This window comes from Aulonocara sp. 'chitande type north' Nkhata Bay, linkage group LG13 (assembly GCF_057382095.1).
Source record: "Aulonocara sp. 'chitande type north' Nkhata Bay isolate Kocher_YH1m ecotype deep benthic linkage group LG13, A_spYH_male_GT1.1, whole genome shotgun sequence".
NCBI classification, from domain to species: domain Eukaryota; kingdom Metazoa; phylum Chordata; class Actinopteri; order Cichliformes; family Cichlidae; genus Aulonocara; species Aulonocara sp. 'chitande type north' Nkhata Bay.
The window spans coordinates 12335375-12354072 of NC_141356.1; the positions used below are offsets into that span (position 1 = coordinate 12335375).

General features: G+C 40.2%; 2 protein-coding genes across 3 annotated transcripts; one reads left to right on the forward strand and one right to left on the reverse strand.

Annotated features, from left to right (window-relative positions):
• The first annotated feature begins 3230 nt into the window (after window positions 1-3230).
• LOC147315758 (inverted formin-2-like) lies at window positions 3231-13040 on the forward strand. Of its 2 annotated transcripts, none has more exons than XM_086258745.1 (8): window positions 3231-3295; window positions 7445-7606; window positions 7694-7955; window positions 8168-8283; window positions 9291-9381; window positions 9904-9971; window positions 10125-10271; window positions 10357-13040. In XM_086258745.1, the coding sequence occupies exons 2-8, from the start codon at window positions 7478-7480 to the stop codon at window positions 10444-10446; spliced, it is 903 nt and encodes a 300-aa protein (XP_086114871.1). In that variant the 5' UTR covers window positions 3231-3295; window positions 7445-7477; the 3' UTR covers window positions 10447-13040. The 2 variants fall into 2 exon arrangements, with proteins under 2 accessions (XP_086114871.1, XP_086114873.1); XM_086258747.1 differs by lacking the exon at window positions 3231-3295 and adding an exon at window positions 5530-5602.
• A 4261-nt stretch (window positions 13041-17301) lies between these two features.
• Window positions 17302-18422, reverse strand: LOC147315759 (uncharacterized). The gene is made up of 2 exons (XM_086258029.1): window positions 18327-18422; window positions 17302-18241 (listed from the first exon to the last, which is right to left on the reverse strand). Exons 1-2 carry the CDS (start codon window positions 18332-18334, stop codon window positions 17302-17304), a joined length of 948 nt encoding a protein of 315 aa, XP_086114155.1. The 5' UTR covers window positions 18335-18422.
• Between the last annotated feature and the right edge of the window lie 276 nt (window positions 18423-18698).

The following is an 18698-nucleotide window of genomic DNA, read 5'->3' on the forward strand; positions in this document are numbered from 1 at the left end:
ACCATCATTATTGTATTATATATCTTGCAATAATATTACTAATATTAATAACAACTTTACTGATAAGTTTGCAGTCTCATGTGATAGGTTGTGTTCGGCAGTCTCATCAAGTCTCTAAGATAAGATAAGATACGACTTCATTGATCACACGTTGGGGAAATTTGTGTGTACAGATAGCAGAAGAAAAATACAGACAAATAAAAAAGAAAGAAGATAATACACTATATACAACGGTAGCATACACAATATGTGATTATGGATATAAATTTAATTATTCTAAGGATTGCTCATCTCTGGGGTTATCAGCCACCTAAAGCAACCTCTAAGATATATATAATAATTTACTTGTACTACAAAATGAACATACAGAAATATGTATAGAAAGACCTTAAACAGATTGCTTATTGGATATTGAAATTATACATGGTAGCACTTTCTATTACAGCTTGGTAATAAAGGTGAATAGTAGGATAACAAGGGGGAAACAACAGGGTAATAATGCGGTAATTTCTAAGTTATTACTATGCAACTACCAAAGTAATAACCATGTAATATCAAAATTCTCCTGACCATTTATCAATGGTCATGAGCATGAAGATTGGGGAAACCTGCAGTCAGCTGAGACTGAAGAAGTCACTTGGATAAGTGACAAAACGTTTCTCCCACTGAAAACGCTACGTCCAGATGAACTTTTGGTCCCAGAGAGGTACATTTTTCTCCAAAGCCTAATGAAGGGGGTTAACCTTGCAACTGCTCTAGGTAGGATATTTTATAGCACTTTAGTTTTAATCTTGCAGGCCTGCTAAAAAGGACAGATTATTAAATTTGCGTATCCAAAAATGTTGATCTCTCCATAGGGATTAAACCTGACAAGTTTTCTTTAAGTGCACTGTAAAAAATCTTAGGGACTGGTTTAGGCCATGGCTGAGTATAATTTTTTGCCTGGAAAGAGAAAGCAACCCAATACGGAGCCCCGCAGGGGACATGGGAGAAAAAAAAAATTAGGGAGAAAAAAAAAATTAGGGAGAAAAAAAAAAAATTAAGACGGACTTTTGCGAGATCCCGAGTTTGTTTTGCGAGATCTCGCAAAACTCCAACAATGGCGGCCGCTACTTAGTTGTAATATTACTCTTTCTGGGTCACAAAATACACTCTTAAGATCTTTTGAGGCGTGAATGTAGTTGTGTAAACGTCAGATACCTGCTCGGTTTACAAGACATCACATATTTGCAAAAGTGGAGATCTGACACTCACTAGCTCGAAGCGAACGGGAGGTCGAGACCTACTACAGCCGGGAGGAACACCGCTTTCCCGGCACATCGTGCCTCGACCTCCCGGTCGGCTTCGAGCTGGCGGCCTCGGAAGAATGCGGCTAAAACTTTTGCGAGCTCTCGCAAAAGTCCGTCTTAATTTTTTTTTCTCCCTAATTATTTTTTTTTTTCTCCCTAATTTTTTTTTTCTCCCATGTCCGCTGCGGGGCTCCGTGACCCAAAGCTAACTGCCAGGATTACATGTTTTTTACTGAAAAATACATTAGCCAGATCAAACATGTTGCAATATTCTGACCCTTTCTCAACCTCCACACCAAGTCAGTCGGCCTCAGTTTTTTCCTGGTTTTCCTTAACCTGATTTTCACGTGTCCCCACACTAAAAACAGTCTTCATTGTTCCTCTATGTTCTCTTCTCCCTCCTTGTTATCTTCTTCCTCCTGTCTGCTGCTGTCTTTCTCTCCCACATCCCGCAGCAGTTCATGGCTGTGACATCCCATACGGAAAAGATAGATATAAATCTTATAAAGTTTGTATCTGTCTTGTGTGAAACATGTATGAAAAGCATACAAGAGTGAAAACAGATACAAGATCCCTTGAAAAATTATATAAATGAAACTTGTATGTTTTGGATGCTTACTAAAACAATATATGAAAGTAATGAGAAAGTGGCCACTTTCATTAGTGGCCACTTATATGATTCACTATATGAAGTAGGCCACATCTTATGCAAGACTTATAAGTTTGTTCTATTTCTTTTCCGTATGGGATGTGCATTATCAGTGATACTTTTTTTTTTTTACAGTTTTTCTTCAGCCTTGTCTTGTTTTTCAGTCTCTTCTGTTGAAACTTTACTCCATCTGTGGCAAATTTCAAACTCAGACAGTCTTTCTGAGTCCACTCAGACACAGTGATATTGCAGGTGAACTTCCCAGCTTGTGATTCTCCATCCACCATGCTGTTTAATGTGCAACTGCTCCCTTTAACGTTTAAGGCATTTTTCAAGAATTATCTTTCATAATTCTCAGAATGCATTCAGTTTCATTAATTGTTACTTATTTATTCTTATTCTTTATTCATACCTTTATTATTGTTTATCTATAAAGAGTGTTTGGTTTCTCTTTTTTTTTCAAAAACAGGAAACTGGACTTTTTCTGTTTTAGGGTCTTTTAGGGTCTGGCCCACCAAAAAAAATGTAATAATACTAAAAGGGTTTTTAGTATTATTTCATATTTTTTCATTCTACTTTATTTATTTTGTGTCCCCTAGGGGCAGCTGGTGACCTGCAGTATCACCCTCTGCTATCCAGTTTACTGTCTGCACCCTTGTCAGTCTGTCTCTCTGTTACCCCTGCTTCACTTCCTATTCCCTTTCTTACTCATGTCTCACTTTATGCCTCTGACACTTGCAAAATACTTCACTCAGAACATTCAAAATCACTCTTTCCACAGTTTGCAATACTTCACTCAGGACAGTCACAATCATGTTCTCACACAATTTACAATAGCACTATTCTATTTGTTCCACTGCCTTATGCGTTAGGGCAAACTCCTCAGCCAGGACAGCTGCCTCTTGTAACGTGGCCACCTTCTGCATGCTCAGGTACATCACTGTCTGCTCAGGAAAACAGTTCTTAAACTCCTCCAGCAATATTAACTCGCACAGCGACTTAAAGTCTACAACAACACTCGCCTGACTCCAACTATCAAACAATATACACAGCAAAAACTGGAGTGTTAAAATTTCAGGGTTAAAGATGTTAGAGTTGATTTCCACTCTCAAAGTGTCATTTTAACACATTCTGATTCAAATAGTGTTCAGTGTTGGAGTTATTAAACAGTGTTATTCAAGTCCAAGCAAATGAACTCTGAAGAGAGTTATTTAACTTGGCAGGCCCCTGGGCTTCTGCCCAGGTAAACCCGTGGATCAATTAATAGTTTGCTCTGCCGGGCCGATTTTCCATGTGCTTCTGCTGGTTACACCGTGGTGGATGCCTGCCGTACTCATTGGAGTATTTTACACAAACGGTAAGTTATTCAAACTTATATAAAATTCACGGTATTCTATCGGCGCAGTGAGGTTTTCTTGATGTTTCTTGGTGTTCGGTTGCTGAAAACGAGCTTTAATAGAGGAGGAGATGTGTCGAAAATTCTATTTAGCCTCCAATGCTAATGTTAATGTTGCAGTCTTTTTACTCGTGAGTGACGGTAGACACTGCACGTGGAAGCGCCGCGCCACGTTCAGCTTTTTCCCTGTTCACACAGACACGTCTTTCTCCACGCCAGTTCATGAGCGTTTTTGCTTCTCTGTTTATTCAGAGCAATTTTTTCACAATTGATAAGTAAATAACATCCCAAAATAATTGAAGAGAGCTTGTTTTAGTCACTCCTGCTTTTACTTTGACATTGTCAAAGGCTTTTACTTTGGAAGTCAAAATCAGAATGACTTGATATTGATATGGTATCACTGTGGGGCTGTATACTGTTGATCTAAAGTGGAATTATCCTGTTGAAACATGAATTTTTCATTTAAGAGCATTTTGAAATCGTTAAAAGAGTAGGTCGTATATGGACAATTTGAAAAGGCTTTTATTTTGGAAGGCAAAATAAGATGGCCTTGATAGTGACAGGGCACAATTAGGGTACAAGGCTGTGTCATATAGTAGTGATGGCCAAATGAAGCTTTCCGAAGCACTGAAGCTTGTATTGAAAAATGGTTCATTACTCGAAGCTTTTCAACACAGTCCTCTCCGGTGACATCTGGTGGCGAATATTTTGAAGAGCAGCTTGAATCTGCAAAATAAAACGGACTGCTCAATAAAAAATTCACTGGGTGAATGGGTTAAATGCAGAGGAACTATTTCCCTATGGGGACTAACACGCACACTCAATCATCACTGCTCACTCAAGAGTGGAGTTCTCTCTGATATTGGGCCACCGTTCCGTTGCTTTGAACATGTAATTGGTTTTGTTTTCTCGATTGGGGGGCTGAAAAAAATGTAATGCGTATTTGCGTAATACATTTTGATCAATAAACTTTCCCTATTTAAACATGCACTATGGTGTGGCCTTTCTTTGCTCATAACTCCTTTATGTTGGTAAATACAATAAGTGAGCAACATATACAATATACATATGAGACTGCACAGCACATTATGGAGTATGCCCCTGCTGTGGAGTCCTGCCCCCATCTACTTGTCATTTAATCACTGGACAGCTGGACAGGTTTCAGGCATAATAACGTTAATTTACAAATCGACACAGGATTGTAATGAATCAATATAAATTTATCCAATTTAGCATGGATTGTAATCAGAAAGGCAATAATCAAAACCCACCCCTAATCAAGAACTTGCAAAGTAAAAACATGATCTATGTCAGGTAGCCCTTTTGTAATTTACATTTAAAAAGAGGATTAGTGTTACTGTGCGCTGGCTGAGTCTGTTTCTTTTCTTAGAAATAGTTTCTCCTGCCTTGGAGAAAATCCACTTGCATGGAACAGAAGAGGCTGTGGAGTGCAGGAACTGCACTGCAAGCTGGTAGATATGCAGGTATTCCTGGGTCCTGCAGACTATCACCTAAAAACAATAAACAAAATGATTTTCTAAACTGTGTAGCAATGTAATGTACGTATAGTGTCAAATACATTGTTGTAGTCTTCATCAGCTTTAATTCACATGGAAGTGTTCCTAAAGTCATATGCTGTAATGAGATTTACATTATGAAAACATGATTTTGGACATTTCAGGTTTTTCACTTCGGCAGATAAAATGAATTGAGCAAAATCAACTCAAAATATTCCCACACGCCAGAACGTCCTCTCTTCCTCGCTGGCTCCATATCTGTCAGTGGAATGATCACCTCTTCGCTCTATGTCACCATCAACACACTCCACGAATCCCGTGGATGATTCACTTCCTTATATCCGTTTGAATCAGGTACCGAAGCAGTTACGTGCGTAATGAAGCTTCGGACGTCACTGGTCACGTGACTTTTGCCAAACGAAGCAAGCCTCGACACAGTGCTTCTGAACCAGTGTGTTGTTTTTTTCGACACACGCTCCGGAGCGTCAGCTTCAAGCGGGCCATCACTATCATATAGATCTAACATTAGAGTTTGAAAAAAAAGAAAAAGGAAAAAAAAAGCCTAAATTATATGTTATTATGTTCTTAACATACCTGTTAATTCACTCGAAGTTGGCTTTTATTTTGAAATCCGGTTTCCACATCCATTCCGTAATACTTTGAATACACAGGGAACGTAAAACAAACTGGAGGCTGGCTTGACTGCAAGTCTCGAATTGGAGGCCGGCTTGACACAAGTGACAGATTCCAGGTAAGTTTGTGTGATGAGCTTCTTCTGTTCCCGGTGAAATACACCTGTACCTGTGGGAGCAGCGGAGCGGCTGAAGCTGCTCCGTCCTCCGGCCGGTGTTGCTGAGCCGAACCCACCACAGCACCGAGTGAACTGAAGCTCAGACACTAAATTCGATTAATTTTGAAGGGAGTCCGGTTTGGCAGGCACAGCTCGACCTGTCAGCGGTTTTTAGCCACAACTGTGTTTAAACTTTTGAACCTTTGAATCGGAGCATGCGGGTCTGCTCTTATCCAATCACTGTATTGATCCATCAGCACTGAGATCAATGCATTTGTTCTTCTGTGAGGGTGTACCACTGACAGATATGCGCATGTGTACAGTGAAAGGTCTGTTTAAGTTGTTAAATGATGACAAACACCTGAGCTTCAGGTTTAAAGGATCATCCCTCAGTTTTTCCCGATACTGGAACAACTAGTGCTGAGTTTGTTTGCTGGTCCTTCTCTGAAGACTGAAACCTGCTGCTGCTGATGAGGAGCATTTGTTTCCGTGGTTAAAGTTCTGCTGCCGGGCGTGAGGAGGAGGCCACAGTTTAACCAAGCGATGAAGCATCTGTCCAAAAAGAGGAAGAGTCTTTATCCTGAGCTCATCTGCTGAGAAGGAATTTCTCCCCCCAGTCAGTCTGTCTTCACTCACACACACACCCACACACACCTTTACAGGTGAATTTCCTGCCTGTGTTTCTGCTGGTTTACACAGTCAGTGCTCACTTTATTAGGACCATGTTGCAGTGAGTCTGAAAGTTTCATGGTTGTGTTTAATATTCTGAAGCTTTACTGACGCAGGAAGGCTGGCTGGATGGGGGGGGGGATTCAAATGCCCCGGGGGAGATTTGAATCCAGGCCTCTGGAAACACCCTTTGACCATGTGACTGACCTACTCCACCTTTCAAGTTTAAAGTTCAGGTTTTCTCACAGCGGCGCGTTAATGTGGCGAGCGTGCTCAGCTGTCAGGACATGCACACGCACTGAATACCAGAAATACCACATAGCTGACATATTTCACCCACCACGCTGTGACGTGCAGTCACTCTTCTTCACTGATGAAGACTCTGCAACACACTGAGTGCAGGATTCACGTAGCCTTCAGTCTGATTCATTCACTTTCCAAATCACAGCCACGATAGCTGTGAGCGCTTCGTGTTTATTTTTCTGTTACTGGAGCCAATCATGTGCTTTATTATCAGTCTGTTAATCAGCTGATCCTTCAGCCTGATTCACTGCATTCTTCTTCTTTTTCTCTGTTTCTTGTTATTCATGCATTCCACAGAGTGCCTTTGTCCTGTCTTCCTTCCCTCTCCCAAACTGGTCTGAGCCTGGCTCTGCTGGAGGTTTCTTCCTGTTAAAATTGAGGTTTTCCTTGCCACTGTCACAAAACTTCTTACTCATATGGTTGTTGAGAGTACAAAGACAGTACAGCATCTCAAGGTGACTGTTGTTGTGATTTGGAGCTTTGATTCGGAGCTGAATAAAACCAAGTTAAAACTGGTCCACATCAGAAGTGTACTCGAGCTGTCAGTCAGGAACATAATTCAAATAATAATTTATGACACAACTAAAGCCAAATGGAGTCCAATCACAGTAAAGGACTCTGACCTCCTGAGCAGATAAAGGCGTCCACTGGAGGAGCTCAGTTTGTGACTCAGAGATGTGTTAATGAATGTGAAACTGTGAGCCCGAGGCAGGCTGACACGGACGTGATGTCATCGCTTGTGTCAGGTCTGCTTGTCATGGACGTTAAAAAGATGATGATGTCATTGATTGTTTGTGATTGATTACCTGTATCTGTTTTAACCCTCGTCAGCTCAAACATCGGTAAAACCTTTAGCCTGTCATCATGGCAACCAGTACCAAATGGGGGGCGGTAAAGGACCAGTTGACCAGAGGCCCCGCCACAGTCACTGACGGCAAGGTGGAGGCCAATCTGGAGAACGCTGACCCCGAGCTCTGCATCCGACTGCTGCAGGTAGGAAAGAAGCAGAACCTCAGGAGTCCTGCAGGGGAAGGAGAGGGCGTCTCACAGCTCTGACCGATGGTCACTCTGCCCCTCCAGGTTCCCACAGTGGTGAACTACTCGGGTCTGCAGCGGCGGCTGGAGGTGAGTAATCAGTCATGGATGGTGCAGTTCCTTGAACTACAGGGTTTGGACCTCCTGCTGGAGGCGCTGGAGGCTCTGTCGGGCCGCGGCTGCGCCCACATCGCCGATGCTCTGCTGCAGCTCACCTGCGTCAGCTGTGTCCGGACCATCATGAACTCGTCCGCAGGGCTGCATTTCATCCTGGACAACGAGGGCTACATCAGGATGCTGGCTCAAGGTGGGTGGAGGACCAGAAAGTTAGAATGAAGCAGATCTGCCTTAAAACCACCTTAAAATCATATTTACACGCTACCCTGAGCAACAGGTAGACTCAGGTGGCTGTTCCAGCCTAAGCTAAGCAGGTAGCCGGTGTACCTGTGAGGTGAAGATGACGACTCAGAGTCATTACTTATGAAAGCGGTAACTCCACCTCCTCCTATATGCCCTCAGCTCTCGACACGTCCAATGTCATGGTGAAGATGCAGCTGTTCCAGCTGCTGGCTGCTCTTGCCGTCTTCGACCCTCGGGGACACCACCTCGTCTTCGATGCACTCGACAACTACAAGGTATGCTCATGTCCTCGTCCACTTCCTCCTCTCTCCTTATTTCCTTCCTGTCCTTCCTTTTTTCCCTTCCTTCTCGGTCTCCTCTGAGGTGATTTGTGATTTCATGAGATCAGTTTAAGTAATCTGAACTCTGCCTCACGATGGCAGTCAGGACAGTTGGCGCTCAGTCATATAAACAGTTAAATGTTGCTGTAGGTCCAGGTCACTTTCAGAGGCTCTCTTGGCTGATTTCATTTGTTTAGAGGGGCATGTTTACCTGCTTGATGGACGAACCAACAGATGTCGCATGAGCTGGATGGGGAGACATGAGCAGGCCATTTGGGTCGGTTTGAAAAGCTTTATCGGCAGGACGTTAGCAAAAGGAAGTGCGAGTCAGTTTCACTTAGTTTCAAGGCTAACATGACAAGCAGAACAGCTCAAACTGAAAGCCACTGGCTGATTACCTAAGTCAGCAGAGAGCTCACAAAGCTCCACCACAGCTCCTCGCTGCCAGGTGAGAGCAACGACGACGTGGTCTGTGTACCATCAGGGCGTAACTGCAGATACACCATAACAAACAGCTGAACCTCAGACGCTGCAGATCTTATCGTCCCCGCCCAGCCTGTTCTCACAGGCTCTGAACTTACAGCATGGAATCATGGGATACCACACGTGTGCACACACACACTCGTTTTATTATCTTAGTGAGGACATCTCATTGACAGCTTCTCCCTCGAAGAGCTCTTCAGCACGATCAAGGCATTCAGAGACCTCTTCCTTCGAACCCTCAAGGTCAGCGCCAATCGCAGTGCGGCTCAGTCTGCAGGACTCATACCCTGCCGCACGTTTGCATGTGTCATTTAAATTATGTCTCAGCCAGCCAATCGGCTCTGACTTGAACCGTGACAAAGTGTGGTAGCTGCCACACATTAGTCCTGTTTCCCTGTAAATGTTAAGCTCCGCCCTCTCTGGGGGGCCGGTTAGCCTGCTGAAGTTTGAACTGTGTGTTCCTTTTATTCTTCGATCAGGAGAACGAAGGTCACAGGGAGCAGGAGAAGAGGAGGAAGAGGTTGGAGGAAGGGAGGAAACTGAGAGAAGAAGCCCCCACCAGAAAGATCAGTAAGTCAGACACCATTATTTCACCTTAAATCCTCCCTCCTTAAATGGAGAGACAGGTGTCCCTCACCTGTCTCTCCAGGTGTGGCAGGTGAAGGACAGGTCAAGTGCAAGTGGAGAACAGGTGAGACATGTGAAGGGCCGGTGACGGACAGGTCGAGAATCAATAGCTGACATCAGCAACATTTTTCTGCAACAGTTTATCAGCAGCTGAATATTTAAAGGAAATGATGTGACAGCATCAGGACGAGAAGAAAGTTTGTAAAGATTAAATGCTGCTGTACCTGTGAGGCTGTCAGGTGATGCAGTGACAAAATGTACTGTTTACAGAAGCAGTTTCATAATCACAGTATATGAAAAGCATCATAATAACCGATACAGATAAAACAGCTTCTGAGAAGATAAATGCCATGTGCAGAATACTTAACAATAACATAATATAAACAGATGGCTGAAAAAATGAAAACCTATCACAGATCACTACACTGACTATTACTGACATTACATTTAAAATTTACTTTTCAGTTTTCTGCTGTAAAGAAAGTAAGTCAGGGAAACAACATGTTCCCCTTAAAAATCTCCAGCTAAAGGAGGTAAGTTTTATATTGAAAATAGTAAAACTAATGTGACAAATTTCACATTGCTGGTACAGAATGTACGAGGCAGTGGGCTTTTTTTTTCTTATTTACTGGACTTGTTATTATTTAATTAATAAATCTTTAATGCTGTCATGTTTGTGATTTCAGGATGGTTATACCATGACAGTCTGCCTCTGGAGGGAGGCAGCCGTTTACAATTTGAACGTGGGAGACCACATCAGCCTCTCCCACATGAAGTGGAGCCAGTCCTCGTATGGCTTACAGCTGCACAGCACAGCATTTACAAGGATTGAGGTATGAAGAAGCTAAACAAACGTTTAGAAATAGGTTTTCAGATTTGACATAATATAATATATCATCATTGTTGTGGCCACAACAGAAATGCCAAGCCAGCTGGAGGTTTTGCTGGAGAATGGACAAAGCCTGTACATTGACAGTGAGCTGTGGAGTCCCTTTGATAAGGAACTAGAGGAGGCAATAGTCAAAGTTAATGTTAAAATAAAGGGGAAGCAAATTGTGCAGATTCAAAAAAGTCAGTGTGAATAATTTGAATAAAATGTACAGTTCCTTTGTTCAAAAATGTGACCGATTGTATTTTATAAATGTCACGGTTTGCCGGGGTAAGCCGTGTGGAATTATTTAGGACAAGGACGCGGCAGCTCTGGTGCAGGTGAGTATTTATTAACGAAGGAAATACAAACAACAAAGGCACTGGGAACATGAAACTGGAACCTAAACTGGGTAAAACTAACAAAACAAACCAGAAACGAAGATGCAGGGAGGTCCGGGGAAATACACATGAAGAGATGCAGGGAGACCGAGGGGAAACAACACAGACGAACCAGCAACTACTATGACAGAAGACGCAACTTAAATACACTCAGAGAACACAGGGAGATTACACACAGGTGAGGAACACAGCTGGGAGTGATTAACGTGACGAGACTAGGGAGTCAAACTGAAAACACTCACATAAGACGCAGACCTTCACAATAAAACAGGAACTTACACATGAAAGGACACAAACTAAGAAACGCAGACTAGATACAGGGCACACGGGCAGAACAGAGTAAACACCAAACAGAGGAAGAACAGAACCAAAATCGCAATAAGAGAAAACACAAAACGCTGGGTTAAAAGGACCCAGAATCATGACAATAAATTAAAAAGAATGACTTTTTTTGTTATCAGTATTTATAATTTTTAATGACATTTTGTTAAGTTCTGTACCATAGTTAACAGTTATAGTATTTTCCAATGTTAAGCATTTATATTTTAAAAATTCTAATAATCTTATATTTGCGTTTGTTTTTAATTTTTTTAGAACACTGGAAGGCTAGAAATGTTTTTCTTTTGAAAAGAAGAATAACAGAACAGATCAAGGCTTAATGTTTTATTTTGTAGCTAATAAAGGGGGCAGGTCTATCAACAATATTTTATTTGTACCTTTTGAAAAAGCCAACAAATTCCTTTTATTATTAATTTTAACACTCCTGCTCTTTTAATTTTTAATTCAAATGATTGTGGAAGGGCAAAAAACAGTGCAGGATACTGAAAAATGTTTAAATAGTTAGGAATATTTAGAATAATTAGCAAAATGCAGACTTTGTATCGTACCTGTGCATTAAAAAGTAGACATGTAGTAGACTGTTTCTTCTAACTTTTTGCCTGTTTTCTTTCTTTTTTATTTTCATATGTTGTCTTTTCATTGTGTGATGGGATTTCCGGCTCTTTTTAGAAAACCGGCTCTTTCGGTTCGGATCACTAAAAAGAGCCGGCTCTTTCGGCTCCGAACCAGCTTTAACGGTTGTTTTGTTGCTTTAATTGATTTATTATTAACAATAATATAAAATTATGCACAAAAGGAATTACTAATGTACAAAAAAAAGTGGTTTTATTTATATATGTTTATATATAAATATATGCGGTGGCCCCTAGAGACAAAACGCGTACAAACTCCAAGAAGCACATACAAACTCCAAAACACATTTCTAGCATGAACTGAACTTCCAAAACAGAGCTACCTAGATCACGTAAATTACACAATTGAAAGCATGAAAGCATATGTGTATTGTTTAAGTATTTATACACAAGCACTATATTCATATATAGTCAAATAATTAAAAATTAAAAAAAAAAAAAAAAAAGAAAGTTCATTTACCTGTTATTACCACACACCAAATCTGGCCGTTGGTACTTGCTAGCTTGTGTAGCCACTAGGTAACAAAAGCTCAACACTGCCACTAGCATCCTGGAGCACTTCTGTTGTCTTTTGTACGTGTTTTGAGTTTTTATGTGCTTCGGAGTTTTTACGTGTTTTGGAGTTTGTACGTGCTTCAGAGTTCGTACGTGATTTGAAGCTTGTACATGCTTTGTCTCTAGGGGCCACCGTAAATATACTTTTATTTATTCACTCCACATAAAATGTAATAAATAAATCATATAATACAAAAATCAACTATTCACATTTCAACTTTTAACTATTTAAATTTTCTGCTTTTTCCTTTTACAAATTTAAAGTGAAACAACACAAAACACTGCAAACCACAACACAATTAAATATAAATTATAATATGAAAACAAAAAGAACATGCATATTCTCTGTCATATGGACCTGCATGAATAAACTTTCTGAATCCTTTATCATCTGCAACTGAAAATAGTTGTGGATGATTATATACCTTTCTAATGTGACGTTGTTGTCCCTGGCTCTTTCTCTGTCTCTCCCTCCTGCTCTGTTCCTGTGCTACTGCGAGTGTAACTACCGCCCCTCCCCCCTCTTCCCAGTGTAAAGCACAAGGCTTGCATGCTGAGTGAAGCGGGAAAAAAGTGCGAGAGAGAGCGGATGAGAGAAAGAATGTTTATATGTTCTCTCTCTTGCTCTCTCTCTATATATATATGTGTGTGTGTGTGTGTGTGTGTGTATATCATATATATTGTATATCTTTTGTATATAAACTATAAACTTTCATCTTCAGACAAAAATTATATGACTTAAATTACTTAAAAATTCTGCCTGGTCTTGTGTCTCTTTGTTTCTGTAACATAAATAACAAGCCAACATTTTCCTCACGACACCACTGGATCAGCTCTATGGACCCTCAGTTTACCTGTACACATCCATCTCACCTGTCAGCTGTTTAACACCTGCTGATGAGTCAGGAAGCACGTCCACGTGTCCTGGTGTTAGTCTCCTGTTTATTGCAGCTGCTGTTCAATATAATGTAATGTCGACACAAAATTGTGCACAAAATAAGTAAATGCAGTTTGTTTCCTGAGTGCAGACCTGCTGTTTCCCTCAGAGTGACTGTTCTGGGTTAAAAATGACAGACTTTAAAAGGAGGCGAGATGGACACAGAAAATTACACAGCACTTTATCAGTGGCTGATATCCAGTCACCAGCTTTAGCAAACACCAGACTGTCAGGTGACGTTTACATCACTGTTTTATTTGTTTCTTGGAAAATCATTTTGGCTCAGATATAAGTCAAGTTTTATAACTGTACAGTTTTACTTAAGCTCAATGTCATACTGCAGAATACGTGTTAGACTGAACCATTCGCTTTTCTTTATTATCTGCTGTTCGTATGTACAGGATTTTTTTTAACCATGAATTTTGAAATAAAACTAACATGAAAAATCGTTTTTATTCAAGGAGAAGAGAGAAAGCGCTATCCACCAGGAGAAGCGTCTGAACCAGCATGCTGTTTGTGAATACTGAAAGACTCCAGCCTGTCTAGAAATACTTACATTATCTGTTTTTTAATATTTATTCAACTAAGCACAATTATCTGTTAGAAGTTTTGGGGTTTACTAAATTAAGAAAAAAAATCAGATTACTGTATTTTCCGCACTACAAAGAGCACTTAAAATCCTTTAATTTTCTCAAACAAAAATGCATGAATTCTGGTTGAATTCTCACTGACTACAAACCTATTTTATGTGATTTTATGTTTCAAAAAAAACTGCCCAAAACTGTTTTAGTACGACTTTGGTAAGCTACAAAGCTGAGCATTACCGCTACCGTAGTCACGAGCTTCCCAGAGTAATCTGGGTCCAAAACGCCGTCCTTTAAGGTCCCAAAGTCATACAAACGCTGCGGCATCACTGAGAGTTAAAAACTGTCTAATTTATTTCATCTGTAATGATCAGCATTGCTGCTTTACGGTGTAACAATTAAGTTTAACATCCAGGCATCCATAAAAACATTCATACATTCTTATATAGTTATATAGTTCTATACTGTGTATTGTGTATTTTGTTGTACAGTTATTTTATTTTCAACTTTAATTTATATATTTTATCTTATTCTTTCCCAGTTAAATTTACCCTTTATTCTAATTTGTGTTGTACAGTTATTTCATTTTTAACCTTAATTATTTTATATTTTATTCCTTCCTAGTTAAATTTACCCTTTTTCATTTTTTCATATTTATTTCCTATCTTATTCATAGCCTTGTCCTTTTTTTTTCTTTAGGTCACAAGCAGTTGTCTAAGCATTTCACTGCATATCGTACTGTGTATGACTGTGTACGTGACAAATAAAATTTGAAAACAGAATTTATTCAATTTAATTGAGTTAGAAGTTAGCAGGAAGTTAGCTCGCTAGTTTCCACCTAAACATGATACAGCATGTTCTGAATGAGAGATTTCTAATAAGAAAAATAAAATAATACATCTCTTTTATCACTTCCAAAATGATTGAAGACAGAAAACTAATCAGCAGTGACATTTGTAGGGTTACAGAAGTTGGACTAGCTGGTATATAATGATTTGCTACGTGATCACTAGCGGCACAGCTATGTTAGCATAATATAAACACAGTGATGCTGGAGGATGAATGCTAACTTTTGTTCAGAAGAATTACGGAGATAATCCATCCACAATACATCCATATACTCCAACCACACCGGAATAGAGCAGTAGTGAGAGAATTCTAGTGATGTGTTGGTCACAAACGAAATGGCTCCTAGAGCCGGATCTTTGACGTGAACGACATGAGCCAAGGAGCCGTGGTTTTTCTCTCACCCTCTCTCTCTCGCACTTTTTTCCCGCTTCACTCAGCACGCGAGCCTTGTGCTTTGTGCTGGGAAGAGGGGGGAGGGGTGGTAGTTACACTCGCAGTAGCACAGGAACAGAGCAGGAGGGAGAGACAGAGAAAGAGGCAGGGACAACAACATCACAATAGAAAGGTATAGTAATCATCCACAACTATTTTCAGTTGCAGATGATAAAAGATTCAGAAAGTTTATTGTTTATTCATGCAGGCCCATATGACAGAGAATATGCATCCTGTAAACGACCACGGCAGACCCAGTGGCATTTTGATGCTTTTATTAATCCCTACACGGTTGCTGTACATTCGCACTCAGAGCTGCAGCTCTCTCGCTTCCAGCTCAACATAACACCAACAACCCAACCACAGGACCCAGTACAATATTTAATTCGGTGGGGCGTGATTGCGGATGCCGTGCAGGTGCGTCCGCCTCCTCTGCACGGCACCGCAGGCCACGCCCCACCACACATCTTTTTTTTTGTTTTCTTATTTTAATTTATATTTAATTGGGTTGTGGTTTGCAGTGTTTTGTGTTGTTTCACTTTAAATTTGTAAAAGGAAAAAGCTGAAAATTTAAGTAGTTAAAAGTTGAAATGTGAATAGTTGGTTTTTGTATTATATGATTTATTTATTACATTTTAGGTGGAGTGAATAAATAAAAGTATATTTACGGTGGCCCCTAGAGACAAAGCACGTCCAAACTTCAAAACATGTATTAACTCTGAAGCATGTACAAACCCTGAAGCACGTATAAACTCCAAAACACGTAAAAACTCCATAGGACGTACAAACTCCGAAGCACGTACAAACTCCAAAACACTAAAAACTCAGAAGCACATAAAAACTCAAAACACGTACAAAAGACAACAGAAGTGCTCCAGAATGCTACGCGCAGTGTTGAGCTTTTGTTACCTAGTGGCTACACAAGCCAGCAAGTACCAACGACCGGATTTGGTGTGTGGTAGTAACAAGTAAATGAACATTTTTTTTAAATTATTTGAATATATATGAGCGCTTGTGTGTAAATACACAAACAATACACATATGCTTTCAATTGTGTAATTTAAGTGATCTTAGGTAGCTCTGTTTTGGAAGTTCAGTTCATGCTAGAAATGTGTTTTGGAGTTTGTACTCGTTTTGTCTCTAAGGGCCACCGCATATATTTATATATAAACATATAGAAATAAAAACACTTTTTTTGTACATTAGTAATTCCTTTTGTGCATAATTTTATATTATTGTTAATAATAAATTAATTAAAGCAACAAAACAACCTGAAGAGCCGGTTGGGAGCCGAAAGAGCCGGCTCTTTTTAGTGATCCGAGCCGAAAGAGCCAGTTCTCTAAAATGAGTCGGAAATCCCATCAGTACTCCATACTTTGCTCGGACATAAGCGCTCTTTCAGACTCATTGAGTCTACCTGCGAGAACAAAAAGAGAACAAAAATCACTCAAGAAATCTCATCCTTGTCACCAAGATTATTGTGGAAAAATACACTGAGCATCGACCCAAACTGACTTTCTCAGGTTTATCGAAAGAAGCTTCAAACCTTTGCAAAGGGATCAACACAGCACGGACGGGGTTCATACCAGCACTGACAAACAGGCAAAATAATAACAGCTCCTCTATAGCCATACAGATACAGTGAAAATGAAAGTGTTTTTGAATTTTATTTTCTGTAAATCATTTGATTTATTTAATACATTAAATATTATATTTTAGAGGCCGTTCTAATCTGATATTCCATTCTAGGCAAATTGACAGCAAATAAAACTAAGTACACTTTTAAAACTTTTTTTAAATTAATTTTTATTTGAATTCAATTCCATTTTATTTATATAGTGCCTAATCACAACAACAGTTGCCTCAAGGCGCGTTCTATTGTAAGGTAGACCCTACAATAATACAGAACCCAACAATCATATGACCCCCTATGAGCAAGCACTTTGGCGACAGTGGGAAGGAAAAACTCCCTTTTAACAGGAAGAAACCTCCGGCAGAACCAGGCTCAGGGAGGGGCGGCCATCTGCTGCGACTGGTTGGGGTGGGAGAAGGAAGACGGGATAAAGGACAGAAAAACGTTATAATGTAATGTGGTGAAATTATTATCAACCAGGTGGTTCATGAGACAATTACTTTAAAGTAGTTTGGTTTTAACATTTACAATGAAGAATTGTAATAAAAAATGTAATGCATTTAGGCTACGTCCACATGTATACCCAGGTGTTTTTGAAAACGCCGCTTTTTTGATGCAGGTGTCAGGTAAACTTTAACGTGCTCGTAAGAAAACCCTAGAGAAGAAATTAGGTCTCTTCAGTGGGGCATTTCTTTTGAAACTTTTGACAATCACATTGTCAATATTGTCTTGGCCATTAAACATTAACTCCAGCACAGTGTTTGGATTTTTCCACTTTTCCCGGAGTTCATTGAATACTTTCACACTGACTTCTTCAGTGTTCTCGAAGGACATTTTAAGGTTTTGGGACAAAATTTTAGCCCAAATCCTGTTGGTAAACCTGTTCATAATGGCTTTATCAACCCTTGGAGGCAATTCCCTTGTCTCATTTGCATTGCTTATAGCGTGCAGAACCAAATCTTTAGTGAAGCTTTCAACAACTTTTATGTACTCTTCTCGGTTTTCAGATATAGTGAGTACTCTTTTTGGTAAAGCCAACAGGGGTTCTGTAAACGTTGGGACAGTAATATCATCAAGCCGTTCGCTCAGATATAAAATCAAATATTTCTCCTTGCAGTTATGTGCTTTACAAAGATTGGTGAAAATGTCCCTGTTGATATTGGTCAGCCTTTTTGGAGATAGATCCAAATTTTTCTCGTCAATTTGAGGCCAGAGTTTTTCACGCAGGCGATCGCTGATAGAGTCGGGATTGTGCCGCTGTGTGAAGTCCTTGTATTTAGACGAGGCTTTGGCCTCTGAAACTACCAACTGAATAACTTTGTAAACACACATCTTTTCTTCAGACAGATAATCAGATGCCAGAGTGATGTCATAAGAACCAAAATCTGAATCAGACTTACGGACTGACCTATGTAGTTTTTTCTTCACAGGCTTTTCCAGGGGGCAAGCTTCTATGTTGTCCAAGTCTTTTGTATCAGCTGAGTAGTTTTTCTTCGGTTCTACTGTGGCTGTGGTTTGGGTTTGAGGAGGAAACATCTGGGATGACACAGACGCTTCTTCCTCAGATGAATCACTAAAACCAATAAAAACATTTAGATATATGTTGGGTGGTGTAGGTGCACGATGCAGTGTTACAATTTCGCTATTTTCACTGTCACCTGTGCATGTTTTATCAAGACTGCTCTCCTCTGCAGTCAAATGCAGCTTGAGGTTTTTTGAGTCGGAAGAATCCTCCAGTCCTGGAGTTTCTGTTTCTTCTTTATCACCGTGGTCATCTACAGAACTTTCTTTCAGGATGCTGTCCTTTGCTCGGGTTTCTTCTGTTTTCTCAGGGGACTCTGTGTCCACTGAGTGAAGACAGGCCTCATCAGTCTGCGTGGACACTGGATCTCCCTTCTCCACAGTTGTGTCCATTGCGTCCACTAACATGGAACAAAGTTTCAACATGTCTTTCATCAAAGTGGAAGGCATCTCAGTGTTGCAGTACTCTGGGTTGAACTGCAGAGATTTCCACTGTGGTACAATTGTAC

Coding starts and splice junctions, on each gene's coding strand:
- LOC147315758 (XM_086258745.1), top strand. CDS start 7,478: ATGGCAACCAGTACCAAATGGGGGGCGGTAAAGGACCAGTTGACCAGA. Junction 9,382..9,903: donor AGCCCCCACCAGAAAGATCA/GTAAGTCAGACA, acceptor TTTACTTTTCAG/TTTTCTGCTGTAAAGAAAGT. Junction 10,272..10,356: donor CAGCATTTACAAGGATTGAG/GTATGAAGAAGC, acceptor TGGCCACAACAG/AAATGCCAAGCCAGCTGGAG.